General features: G+C 40.7%; 1 protein-coding gene across 2 annotated transcripts in view; it reads left to right on the forward strand.

Moving 5' to 3' along the window:
• Positions 1-13033, forward strand: part of EPG5 (ectopic P-granules autophagy protein 5 homolog) — a 112885-nt gene that overhangs the window by 91384 nt on the left and 8468 nt on the right. For both annotated transcript variants that reach the window (XM_017529711.2, XM_037738988.1), the window contains exons 36-42: positions 8-183; positions 2357-2542; positions 3083-3292; positions 4333-4477; positions 8372-8614; positions 10244-10460; positions 11271-11486. In XM_017529711.2, coding sequence (XP_017385200.1) covers positions 8-183; positions 2357-2542; positions 3083-3292; positions 4333-4477; positions 8372-8614; positions 10244-10460; positions 11271-11486 — 1393 coding nt within the window. The remainder of the gene's footprint in view (positions 1-7; positions 184-2356; positions 2543-3082; positions 3293-4332; positions 4478-8371; positions 8615-10243; positions 10461-11270; positions 11487-13033) is intronic.

The following is a 13033-nucleotide window of genomic DNA, read 5'->3' on the forward strand; positions in this document are numbered from 1 at the left end:
ATTCTAGATAAGCTGTTGCCAGGTGATGAAGGAGCCCTTTGGTTACACTTGATGCACTATTGTGAAGCATGTACAGCACCCAAAATGCCAGAGTTCATCCTGTACGCTTTCCATAGTGCGTACCGGAAACTGCCGTGGAAGGACCTGCACCCTGACCAGATGCTCATGGAGGCCTTCTTCAAAGTAAGCCCTTCAATCCCTGGGTCGCAGCCTAGAGAGATCTGGCTTCTAGGGAGCAGCCTGGTTACTGTGGTTTTTAGGCATGATTGCAGTGTGAGTGGACTATGAATACATTCTGTGTTGCCTCAGTGGTGCTTGTGGAAAACAGTGTCCCACAGAAGTCATTTCATTGTGTTAAAACATCTATAGGACCATTTTTAAAACCCAGAGAAAGATCTTATCTATGTCAGTCATCCCCTAGACTCTGTAATGTTGAGTGAGTACATAGTTTAAAGCCTCCATCACACTTAATCTTGGTTGTTGTTTATGGGTTTGTGTCATTACAGTTTGTGTCAACAACTGTTTATTGTGAAATGTTCTAGTAAAGCAAAATGTAAATTGGTACTGAAGCTATTAGTTTCTTTTAGCAGTTATGCAAGTGAATAATTCGATTATAGGAGATAAAATGCATTGTGACAACTGATGATGCATCCTAATCGTGTACAGACCTGAAATGACCTGAAAAAAGTGCCAGTCAGTACATGCAAGTCTTTGCAGTAGAAGTATTGATTACAAAAGCCAGAAAACAGTGTGGTGTAACTTACATGCCAGTCAGGTATTTGGAGCTGTTACTGTTTTTCTATTTTTTAAAAAATTAATACTCCTGTCTTAGGTTTTTATGGTGGTTTCAGTTCATTTGTTCATAGTCTCATGAGTTACTTTGTGTTTACTCTTACTGTCAAATTGATTATTGAGACACCTAAGTGCTTTGATGCAGATCTGTAGTTATTTATGACAACAGAATGTACTCAACTTTTTTAGTGCTCTTAATGGAACCCCATCTGTGCTGCTCTTGTCAGCCACTCCTCGGTAGCTGAAACACAAGGAAAGCTGAGGGCAGTTGTTCTAGAGAAATCCAAGGCTTAAGAATGATTTTATAGCTAGATTTAGTATATGAGACAGGCATTAAGTAAGTATTTGTCACCGTTATGAACATACTAGAGAAAGGTGGTTTAAAGAACTATAAGGTGGAGTTTTAACTAAGTAAAAGGATGGCCTTAACTATAAGACAGATGAAATAGTAGTGCAGCCTGTTAAGGGATGCTGTAGACTCTATCTCTAGGAGTTTTATTCTAATGGTAGATGACCCTGACCTCCTCAGAAGCTGGGGATCTTTAATTCTTTGTGTCTTGTTGGCGTAATAAACCATATTTTTTTGGTGAGGTTGAGGGTAAGGGTAGAGAACAGATTATAAAGGACAATGAAGAATCATTTTCTAAAAGGAAGAGAAGTAGTAGTTTTCATCATATAATAACAGTAATGGGAAGAAATGAATCATCACCAAATTCCATTGATCACGCTTTTATAAATAGAAAAGAACTTTTAATCTTCATTTTGAAAGGAAAAATTCATGAGTAGCCATGTTTTATTTTAAACAAATTAGAAGTATTGAAATAACTTGTAAAAGATCTTTGAGGTTTCTTATATACTGTACTTTATAGTACATCTGTTCCTCATTCTCTAATATATTTTAAATGGAATTTATGCATTATACAGTTATGAAAAATTATGAAGACTGATAATATGGAGACATTGTTATAATAGAAAGTTATATTAAAAAGGCAATATAAATAACATATACTAGTGTAGTGCATCTTAAAGTAGTGTGGTTGTTGGGACAGCAGCATCAGTATTACCTGGGAACTTACACATTCCTGTTCTCCAACCATACCTGCAAAATTAAAAGCTCTAGGGGTAGGCCCAGCAATCTCTTTCAATATGCCTTCCACTTGGTTCTGATATACACTTAAGTCTGGGAACTACTGACTAGTAACTTCAGCTTTGCCCTGTCCTGGGACACCTCAGGATTCGGATACACACCCCACAGCTCCAGTGACTTACTGTGGCAGTGATTCTCCACCCAGGTTGGGGTTAGGAAAGGTCATTTCTTTCTTGATAACAATGATTGGAATAAATGATGAAATCTGAACAGACAAACTAAAATATATATACATACACTGCAGAAGGAAAGATATTACAAATATCAAGTCTAAATCTCTAGGAGGTGGGATTATAAGTGGTATAATCTGGGGAAAAAATGTTTTTTAAAAACATAATTATGAAACGATTTACATACATTTTCCAGGTACATAGACAACACAAAGCAGCACATTGATTTTAATTCTTTTCCTTTTAGGTGGAACGAGGAAGCCCCAAGAGCTGTTTCTTATTTTTGGGGTCTGTACTCTGTGAAGTCAATTGGGTTAGTGTGCTCTCTGATGCCTGGAATCCCAGTCCCCACCCAGAAACCCGCAGGATGATTGTCTGCCTCCTTTTCATGATGATTTTATTGGCAAAGGAAGTTCAACTGGTAGACCAAACAGTAAGTTTGGGAAATTTATGGCAAAAACCTGACAAGGCTACTTAGATCTTTGCTTTCTACTAGGTTGTAGTTTTTCAGTTGTTTTTCCAGTGCCCCTACCAGTATGAACAGACGCTTGGCATATGAGACATACCTTTAACCAGATGCCTGATTTTCTTGGATAGCTCATTATCTGATTCTAAATTATGCAAAGAACCGCACTGAGTTAGAATGTATTAATCAACTTTATTTTACATCTCATACAATCTCTTGTATGCTTCTTGAAGTCCATTTTGGCATGTCCCACCAGAACAGAGAGTTCTTTTGAAAGAAAGGAACTTTGGTTCCAAATACTTAATAAATCTTAATATGAATGTGTTTTTGCCAAGACTTTGGTTATTGCTCTCACTAGTACACCTAACTCGAGTAGATACTTAACATCATAACTGTTCTGTGCTTACCATAGGCCGTCTTAGTGGTTATTCCACAGACTAGTTAGCGACACATATTTCTGGAAAAACAGGGGCTCTGGAACTAAAGGAATATGTGTTTTATTTTTAGGATTCACCTTTACTTAGTCTCCTTGGACAGACAAGCTCACTTTCATGGCACCTTGTGGATATTGTGTCGTACCAGAGTGTGCTTGGTTATTTCAGCAGCCATTACCCGCCATCCATCATCCTGGCAAAGGAATCTTTTGCTGAATTAATCCTGAAGCTCCTAAAAGTGTCTGCAGGCCTTTCCATTCCTACTGACAGCCAGAAGCATCTCGTAAGTTGAGAGGTAGTTTAGAAGGTGGGGACTGTTCTTGGAGATTGGAAGTAGCATAAGTGCTACAAAGGACAGTCTTGAACCTAGGAACTGCTCAGCAGAGGAAGTCATAGGATGTGTATTATTGTATACTCTTATTTTGGCCTTGTAGATTTTTGTGTATTTTTGGGTTGAGTTCTCCCTTTGGGTGAGCCTTTACTTACTAGCAGTGTCACATGTTGATGAAAGGTCAAAAGGATTGACAGCTGCCAGTAAGCTACTGGTTTCATGATCTGAACGTCATTGGCAGCAGAATGGCAGGGAGGGAGGCTGGGCGGTAGTATGAGCTTGAGGTCTGATGGGCAAGTCTTTCAATTTTCTCATCTGATTAGAAATAGTACTTTGCAAAGGCTGGGCATGGTGGCTCACGCCTGTAATCCCAGCACTTTAGAAGGCTGAGGTTGGCGGATCACCTGAGGACAGGAGTTCGAGACCAGCCTGGCCAACATGGTGAAACCCCATTTCTACTCAAAATACAAAAATTAGACAGGCATGGTGGCAGGTGCCTGTAGTCCCAGCTACTTGGGAGGCCGAGGTGGGAAAATTGCTTGAACCCGGGAGGTGGAGGTTGCAGTGAACGAGGATCATACCATACCACTGCAATACAGCCTGGGTGACAGAGCAAGACTCTATCTTGGAAAAAAAAAAAAAAAAAAAGAGTACCTTGCCTCAGAGTGGTGTTGTGAGGATTGAATTAGATAATGAACATAAAAGTTTTTGAAAAAGTTTCTGGCAAGTAGTTAGTGTTTGGTTAATGTTGTTATTCTTATAGTAAACAAGGAAGAGTATTCTGCCAGAATTTGGGAAAACATGGGCCCTGGCCAAAGTGTTACATAGATTTGCCTTTTACTAGAGACAGGGTCCTTGGGCCACGTGGGACTAACTCTTCATGGGGCTTCTTGTTCTGTCCCCTCTACTCCCTGCCCAAGCATTCAGGGTGGTGCCATGCTCCCAGCTTGCTTGGATTTGTTCGAATGATGTTTTTTTTTTTTTCCTGTCAGGATGCAGTTCCAAAATGCCAAGCTTTTACTCATCAGATGGTTCAGTTCCTCAGCACACTGGAACAAAATGGAAAAATCACCTTAGCAGTCCTAGAACAGGAAATGTCTAAGCTCTTAGATGATATCATTGTCTTTAACCCACCCGGTAAGTCACCATTCAGAAACCCTGTATTCATTCAGTCAGTGTATTCCTGCTGTGTGTGAGGCACTGTGAGATCAGGAGGACGTTCAGGACACTGGCACTCCTCTTTCTAGAGAAGCAATGGTCAGACAGGTGTTTGGACACCAGGGACTTAGTGGTGGGGAAGGATTGACACTGGCAGATGCTGGTGTGTGTTGAGTGAGACTGTGTTAAGTTAGTTGATGGGATCTAATGATTAGGAGATTCAGACACCTTCCAGTGAGCCATATTTCTAGGGATTTTGGCCTTTAACTGGGAGGGCACTTCAGAATCACCTGTAGACTTGTCAAGAACCTGTGTATGGAGAACTTGTGCTCCTGGCAGTTTGGTGGACTAGACGTGGTAACTGCCTCTCCTGCTGAAGACAAGTGGGTGCTGGATGAAATGCTTTTAAGAAACCGGAAATTAAATTTATCAGTGGAGTGGCAAAAAGGTAAGGAAATCTCAGAGGCCAGAACCTAAGTGAAAGGAGAAACACATAATTGTAGGTGGAGTACTGAGGCAGCTGTCACCCTGGAGAATTTTGCTGAATATGTTTGGATATTAGGGGAAGGCGGTAAAGCCCAGGGCCTGCCTAAGATGGGAGTCTAAAAGGAAATCCCATACATAATCCGTAGGGTGACATTTTCACTGTAAAGATGAGCTAGAATTAAACCTGCTCCTGTGAGAGGTAGGCAACGACAGTTATCTGTTTTTGCCTTGTTGTTAGGTTAAATGTTTATGTGGCAGGAAAAGAGATATCTATTTTAAGAATTGATAACAAGCTGACCCTCATGGTTTCGAAGCAAGAATTCAGACTACCTAGATTGTTAAAGTCAGCAAAACCTAAAATGCAATAAAAATATATATATATAAGTCAGCAAGAATAATAACTACCTCTCGCTTGGCATTGCCACCAGCATTTGGCAAAAAGCAACCATAGATCCTGTTTGGAGAAACCCTTCTTTAATTCAAGCCTCAAAGTTCCAAGAAACTCAGTAAAAAAAGTCACAAGACACACAAGGAAACAAGGCACCATGAGCAAAGTAATAGAAAACAACAGCAGTGTCAGATATGAAACGATTAAAGATAGTGGAATAATTAGTATAGTAAGCCAAAAAGGTATTTTTATTATATGCTGGAATAAGAGAGGATTGAAGATATCAGTAAGAAGTAAGGGATTGTAGAAATATGCAGATTTGAGAGATTTATTTATTTTAGAAATGAAAAATATGAAGATAATAAACTTAATGGATAAGTTCAAAGATAGATTAAACCCATCTGAAGAAAAATTGTTAAAGTGGAAAATAAATCTGAAGAAAATACTCAGATTGCAGCACAGGGGGACAGAGAAGGAATGTAAAAGTGAGCTGAGCATGGTGGCACATGGGACTGCTTGGGAGACTGAGGCAGGAGAATTGCTTAAGTCCAGGAGTTCAAGGCCACAGTGTCCAATGATTGTGTATGAATAGACACTGCACTCCAGCCTGAGCAACATAGTGAGACCCCATCTCTAAAACAAACAAAAAGACTGTGAAAGTGAGGTTAAAGGGCACAGAGAGTAGGCTGAGAAGGTTTAATATACATCCTGTTATCCAAGTAGAATTCCAGAAGCAGAGGAGATACTTAATTGGGGAGAAGCAATATCTGAAGAGTTAGCATGGGTGAAAATTTTCAGGGCTGATGAAGACAACAATCCTCAAATTCAGTAAACCCAGCAAATCCCAAACAAGATATAGAGAAACAAATTCAAACTTGTGTACACTGTAGTTAACCTGCAGAAGCACCCGTGGCAAAGTTAAAAAATCAAAAATAAAAAAAACCCCTGTAATCCCAGCACTTTGGGAGGCCGAAGCGGGTGGATCACGAGGTCAAGAGATCGAGACCATCCTGGTCAACACAGTGAAACCCCCGTCTCTACTAAAAATACAAAAAATTAGCTGGGCATGGTGGCGCGTGCCTGTAATCCCAGCTACTCAGGAGGCTGAGGGCGGAGAATTGCCTGAACCCAGGAGGCGGAGATTGCGGTGAGCCGAGATCGCGCCATTGCACTCCAGCCTGGGTAACAAGAGCGAAACTCCGTCCCAAAGAAAAAAAATAAAATAAAATAAAATAAAATTAAAAAACCCTTTACATCCGGGAAGGAAAGGCAGATTGCCTACCAAGGAGCAGCGTTTAGACTGATGGCTGACTTCTCAGTATCAAGTAACAGAATCTGTAAGGCAGTGGAATAACAGCTTCAATATGCTATGAGAAAATGACTCATAACCTAGCATTGTAAACTAAGAAACCACCCTTTAATGGCAAAGATGAGGTAAAGATTCATAATTTCATTGAGCACTGAGAGAGTTTGTCCCAGTAGATGTCACTAAAAGAAATACTAAAGCATACTCAGTAGGAGGTTGAATTAAAAATGTTCTAAAGTTCTACTGTTTAGTGGGTCAAGAGATTAACTTGATACCTTGATAAAGTATGACTATTAAAAATTTCAAGAACTTAACCAAAAGAATAGAAGTTAAAGTGGACAATTTCCAGGTTAGTAGAGGGAGATCAAAAGGAATGTCCAAAATATGTTCAGTCCAAAGAAGGCAAGAAAGAAAGCTTGGAGAAAGTGAGAAAAATAACTAGGATAAGGTGATAAAATTCAAATGTGTTGGTAAAGAGACTAATGCTCAAGTTAAAAGACAAAGATTGTTAAAGTAGATTAATAACCAACAACATCTAGCTTTAAGCTGTTTGTAAGAAATACATCAAAAGCATAAGGATATAGAAAGCTTTCCACAAGGTGATTATATCAGACAAATATTAAAATACACAGCTGGCATAGCATATTAATATCAGATAAATAGAACTGTAAGGCAGAAAACTTTATAAGAGCCAGATGATCTCTGTGTATTTCTGCCCAAGTTTGAGACAGATAAACTGTTATTATCTGTCTCAAACTTGTTTTTTAAGTCCTGGCTTGATAATAAGTAGGTCACCCAGGAAGATTAAGTGAAGGTTTATTTAACCCTGCATAAGTAGATGAATTTGTTTTGATAGATGCGATGAATAAGATCTCTCTCAACTTTTTACCATTCCTATTGTCATAAATACTGAATCCTTGTTGTGTGAAAACTACAGTTCTACTCCTTTAAAAAAAATGTACCCAACTTAAAGCTAGAAAGAGTTGGCAAAAATTATTCTAGTTAACTGTTAGTCAACTATATTTTCTGTTTTTGAATGTGAAAGAAGGAATCTACCTCAGTGACCTTATCTTATTTGAAATTCTTCTTTTTCTTGAATTCCTCTTTGCCTCCAATTTTTTTCTTGAAAAATTATCAGTCTGTTTACTTTCCTTATTTAAATAACAAAGAAATAATAGAGCTATTATTAGGAGTCTTTACAAAGGTTTTTCCTTATATTTATATTTAGTTTTAAGAATAACCTTCACGTGTGTAAATCGCCCTAGAATATTGACAGCAGTGGCAGTGATGTGAGTACTGTTGCTTCTTGGTTTACCGAATGACTGGTGAGATCTACATATTTGGTTTTCCAGGAGCAAAGGATGGAAAATAGAGATTGACTAGGCATGTTCTGATAAGTTACTCTTTCATGCCAGCTTCAGAGTTGTCTGTTTATTGAGGTATTGCTCTGCTATGCTGCTGTACCCAGGAAACTCACAGTAGTTCCTGCTCTTACTTTTATAAACTATGTGCCACATTCTGTACATAGAAGCTCAATGCCATCCAGAACCTTCCTTCCCGTCCCTTGCAGTCAGCTACCAGCACTGTAAAATCTGCCTGGAGAGCAGCTAAGATTGAAGCACTGTTATTCTCTTGATCGCGTGGATATCACCTTTCTGGTAGCCATTCTTGAGTGTGTCTATGTTTCTTTCAGACATGGACAGCCAGACCCGCCACATGGCCCTCAGCAGCCTCTTTATGGAAGTCCTGATGATGATGAACAATGCGACTATTCCAACAGCAGAGTTCCTTCGGGGCAGTATCCGGACCTGGATTGGCCAAAAAATGCATGGGCTGGTGGTGCTGCCCCTTTTAACAGCAGCCTGCCAGAGCCTGGCGTCCGTCCGCCACATGGCTGAGACTACAGAAGCCTGTATCACTGCCTACTTCAAAGAAAGTAAGAGGAGGTCATCTTATGCTCCCACTGTATTGGTCTTTTCCAGAAAGATTAAAGCATTGTCATCAGGAGGTATCTTTCCAGACCCCTTCCAGTGAGGGATTTTCCATTCTAATTTTCTGCTCTGCAAAATGTTGTGGACATTTCTGAATGTATGTATTTTTCATAAAGATCTGCAGTTAGCATGAGGACCTGTGGCCATGTCTGTTGGTACAATCACGTTTCAAGGGAAAAAAGCTCTAATTCACTTCACGTTTGTTTGGGAGTGTCAGAGCAAACTATTATGACATGCAAACTGTGTTATGTCACAGGCCAAGTCATAGTCCTCAAAACAAATGCTGTAAACCAGAATGTATATCGTCATGATCCAGGAGGTTAATTTTCCCTGTTTTTGTCATTTTTGGTAAAAGGAGTTTTCATAGAAGTTTTTAAAATTGCTGTTTATCAGACCTCTTTAAAGCATTATGAAGGGCTCATTCATACTCCTTTTTAAAAATCTTTTCTCCTTTCTACCTCTAAACTCTCAGACTCTGGAATCGGCTTAGTCTGATTAAGAATTGCTGAGAATAGGCCAGGAGTGGTGGCTCACACCTGTAATCCTGGCACTTTGGGAGGCCGAGGAGGGCGGATTTTTTGAGGTCAGGAGTTTAAGAGCAGCCTGACTAACATGGTGAAACCCTGTCTCTGCTAAAAATACAAAAAAAAATAGCCGGGCTTGGTGATGCATGCCTGTAGTCCCAGCTACTTAGGAGGCTGAGGCAGGAGAAGCGCTTGAACCCAGGAGGAGGAGGTTGCAGTGAGCCAAGATTGCGCTGCTGCACTCCAAGCTGGGCGACAGAGTGAGACTCTGTCTCAAAAAACAAAACAGAATTGCTGAGAATAGCACTTCTCAACTCTGATATCCAGATAACACATCACACTGCAGTCAGTGGGAGAGAAGGAGGGGTGAGAAGGAGGGCTATCGGAGCGAGGATCCAGGAAGTGCCCACAACCTGCCATCTGCCCTGTCCTGACCACCCATGAATGGCACGTGCCCACCAGTGGAGGTGCTGTGCATGGCACCATGCCATCCTCACTCCCTGAGAGAGTGGAGAACCATTAGGATAACACTGCTATTCCAAACTCATCAGTGTTACTAAAAATCAAACATTTTCAATATGTGAGTTAAACTAAGCTTTGATAACTAAAACTACTCATGGATTAAGTGGTAACAGTTTCCTGTGGGAAAGCATAAGTGTTCATATGTTCTTAAAAAGGGTATTAAAGTTAAAACTCTTAACTGACCAGGACAGGCAGTGCCTACATGTGGTTTTAAGGATCATAATATGATAGAAAGCTGATTTTTACCTATGCAGCCATGAATTCTGATTTCTTAAATCTTTCTTATGGCTATGCTGGGGACAGGCATCTGGCCCGAGGGCTTCCCAGTCTGAGCCCTGAGGTACATTTCACTTTTGCGGCCTCCAGGGTCACTGTAAGAAATGTTGTCTTGACATGAAGCTTATTATCTTATAGATTGCTATGTCAAAAAAAAAAAAAATGAAGCTTAAAGTGAAAAGATTTGCTAGAGTTGTCAGGTAATTAGATTCTTGCCTATATCTTGATGTATCTCTCCCCTTCGTGTTGTAGGCTCTCTCAATCAGAATTCAGGATGGGGCCCCATTCTGGTGTCCCTTCAGGTTCCCGAGCTCACCATGGAAGAGTTCCTGCAGGAGTGCCTCGCCCTGGGCAGTTACTTGACACTTTACGTCTACCTGCTTCAGTGTTTAAACAGCGAACAGACTCTAAGGAACGAAATGAAAGTGTTGCTTATCTTAAGCAAGTGGCTAGAACAGGTGTACCCAAGGTATGTTGGCTCTCAGGCTATGACATCAAATTTGCTGTATCTGGTTAATTTGGAATTTAGAGTTTAAGTGTAGATTTAAGTACACAGAACCAAGTGGTGCATAAATATTAGATTTTAAGGTATGGTGACATATGTTTTGGAAATATATTTTTTTTTTTTTTTTTTTTTTTGAGATGATCTCTCACTCTTTCACCCAGGCTGGAGTGCAATGGTGCAATCTCAGCTGCCTGCAACCTCCACTTCCTGGGTTCAGGTGATTCTTCTGTCTCAGACTCCTGAGTAGCTGGAACTACAGGCATGTGCCACCATGCCTGGCTAATTTTTTGTGTTTTTAGTAGAGACGGGGTTTCACCATATTGGCCAGGCTGGTGTCGAACTCTTGACCTCGTGATCCACACACTTCGGCCTCCCAAAGTGCTGGGATTACAGGTATGAGTCACCTCGTCTGGCCTGGAAGGATTCTTAATTTGATGGGCCAATTTTCTGAGCAGATTTTTTGTTTCCTGAAACTGGCATTTTGAAACAACAGGTATCAGTTTTCTTACCGGTTAAGTCAAGATAGTAACCCCTACCTGATGGGGCTGTTATGAGGAGTAAGTAGAAGCACAGAAAGTCCATCACAGTGGTGTGGAGTAAGTGTCCATAGATGGTGGTGGTTACAATCCCATTGCTTTATTAACATGGGCCATTAGTCTGTGCTTTTGAAGTCCTGAATGTCTCCTATCCTTAAAACCCTGATGTGGACTTGCAGTTAAATGGGAGTGGAAAAAATTCATTTCTAATTTTATTTTCCTCTGGTGCCTCCCCTAGCTCCATGGAGGAAGAGGCAAAGCTGTTTTTGTGGTGGCACCAAGTCCTGCAGCTGTCCCTCATTCAGACAGAGCAGAATGACTCCGTCCTGACAGAATCTGTCATTCGAATTCTGCTCATGCTTCAGAGCAGGCAGAGCCTCGTGGCTGAGGAGAGGCTCAGCTCTGGGATCCTCGGGGCGATCGGGTTGGGCCGGAAGTCGCCCTTGTCTAACAGGTAAGGAAGCGCCTTTCTAATACTGTTCTTCTAAATAGGCCTCAGACATCTGTACCTACTTACAGGCTGTGATACTTTAGTAGGTTTTTTGACTTAGGATCTAGGTTTTCCAGAAAGATTAAGGGGAAAAAAAAAAAAAAACCCACCAGAGCTTGATTACATCTTTACATTCTAAAAAGCATTTTTATTTTTTCTTACCTTCTTAAAAAATTTTAAGTTCAAACAGTATTTTAAATAGTATCTCCTGTTGTGTTTTGACTTTGGTACCTAACTGCACTACTGGTTTCTTTTTGGTTTTGAGCCAGTCATGGATGGCATGTGAGCTTAGTTTAAAAGCCAAGTCAGGCCGGGTGCAGTGGCTCACGCCTGTAATCTCAGCACTTTGAGAGGCCATGGTGGGTGGATTGTGAGGTCAGGAGATTGAGACCATCCGGGCCAATGTGGTGAAACCTCATCTCTACTAAAAATATATATATATACAAAAATTAGCTAGGCATGGTGGCGTGTGCCTGTAGTCCCAGCTACTTAGGAGGTTGAGGCAGGAGAATTGCTTGAACCCGGGAGGCAAAGGTTACAGTGAGCCAAGATTGCACCACTCTACTCCAGCCTGGTGACAGAATGAGACTCCATCTCAAAAAAAAAAAAGCCGAGTCAGCTGGGCACTTGATGCATTCAGAAAAATCCAAAACCTGTGAAGGATTCAGTTTGGTGAATGTTAAGTTGTCAAGCTGGGTTAAGATCTGCTGGTGGCCAGGCATAGTGGCTCACGCCTATAATCCCAGCACTTTGGGAGGCCAAGGCAGGTAGATCACTTGAGGCCAGGAGTTTGAGACCAGCCTGGCCAACATGGTGAAACCGCATCTCTACCAAAAAATACAGAAATTAGTCAGGCATGGTGGTACACGCCTCTAGTCTCAGCTACTCAGGAGGCTGAGACAGGAGAATTGCTTGAACCCGGGAGGCAGAGGTTACAGTGAGCTGAGATCATATCACTGCAGTCCAGCTTGGGTGACAGAGCAGGACTCTCTTTATCAAAAAAAAAAAAAAAAAAAAAAAATCTTTTGGTAAGAAAGATAAGTAATGAGAAACAAGTCTGGATTTTTGTTGCAAAAAATCCCAAGGCATGAAAGAATTTGCCAATAGCTTCCCATTTTTCTTTCATAATACTTACATCATGGTTTTCTTTTCAAGCCCCTGTCAGTGTTGCAAAGAGTTTGCAAACTTGATGATGTCAGCATTCTTGTGGAACAGCCCATTTTGGTGTTGTTACTCTGGGAATCACTCATTCCAAACCAGTTAACATCATGTTTCTTTGTTTGTGGTGAACTTAGCAGGACTGTTCTGATTTTGTTTTACTTAAATTTGGCTTGTGTCTTTTATTCTTTTTTTAAAAAATTGTGATAAGCTACACATAACTTAAAACTTTCCACGGTAACCATTTTAATATGCACAGTTCAGTGACATTTAGAATATTCACAATATTGCTGCAGCCATCACCACAATCTAGCTTCAGAACATTTTCATCACTCCAGAAGGAAGCACTACAC

This window comes from Cebus imitator, unplaced genomic scaffold, assembly GCF_001604975.1.
Source record: "Cebus imitator isolate Cc_AM_T3 unplaced genomic scaffold, Cebus_imitator-1.0 Scaffold60, whole genome shotgun sequence".
NCBI lineage: Eukaryota > Metazoa > Chordata > Mammalia > Primates > Cebidae > Cebus > Cebus imitator.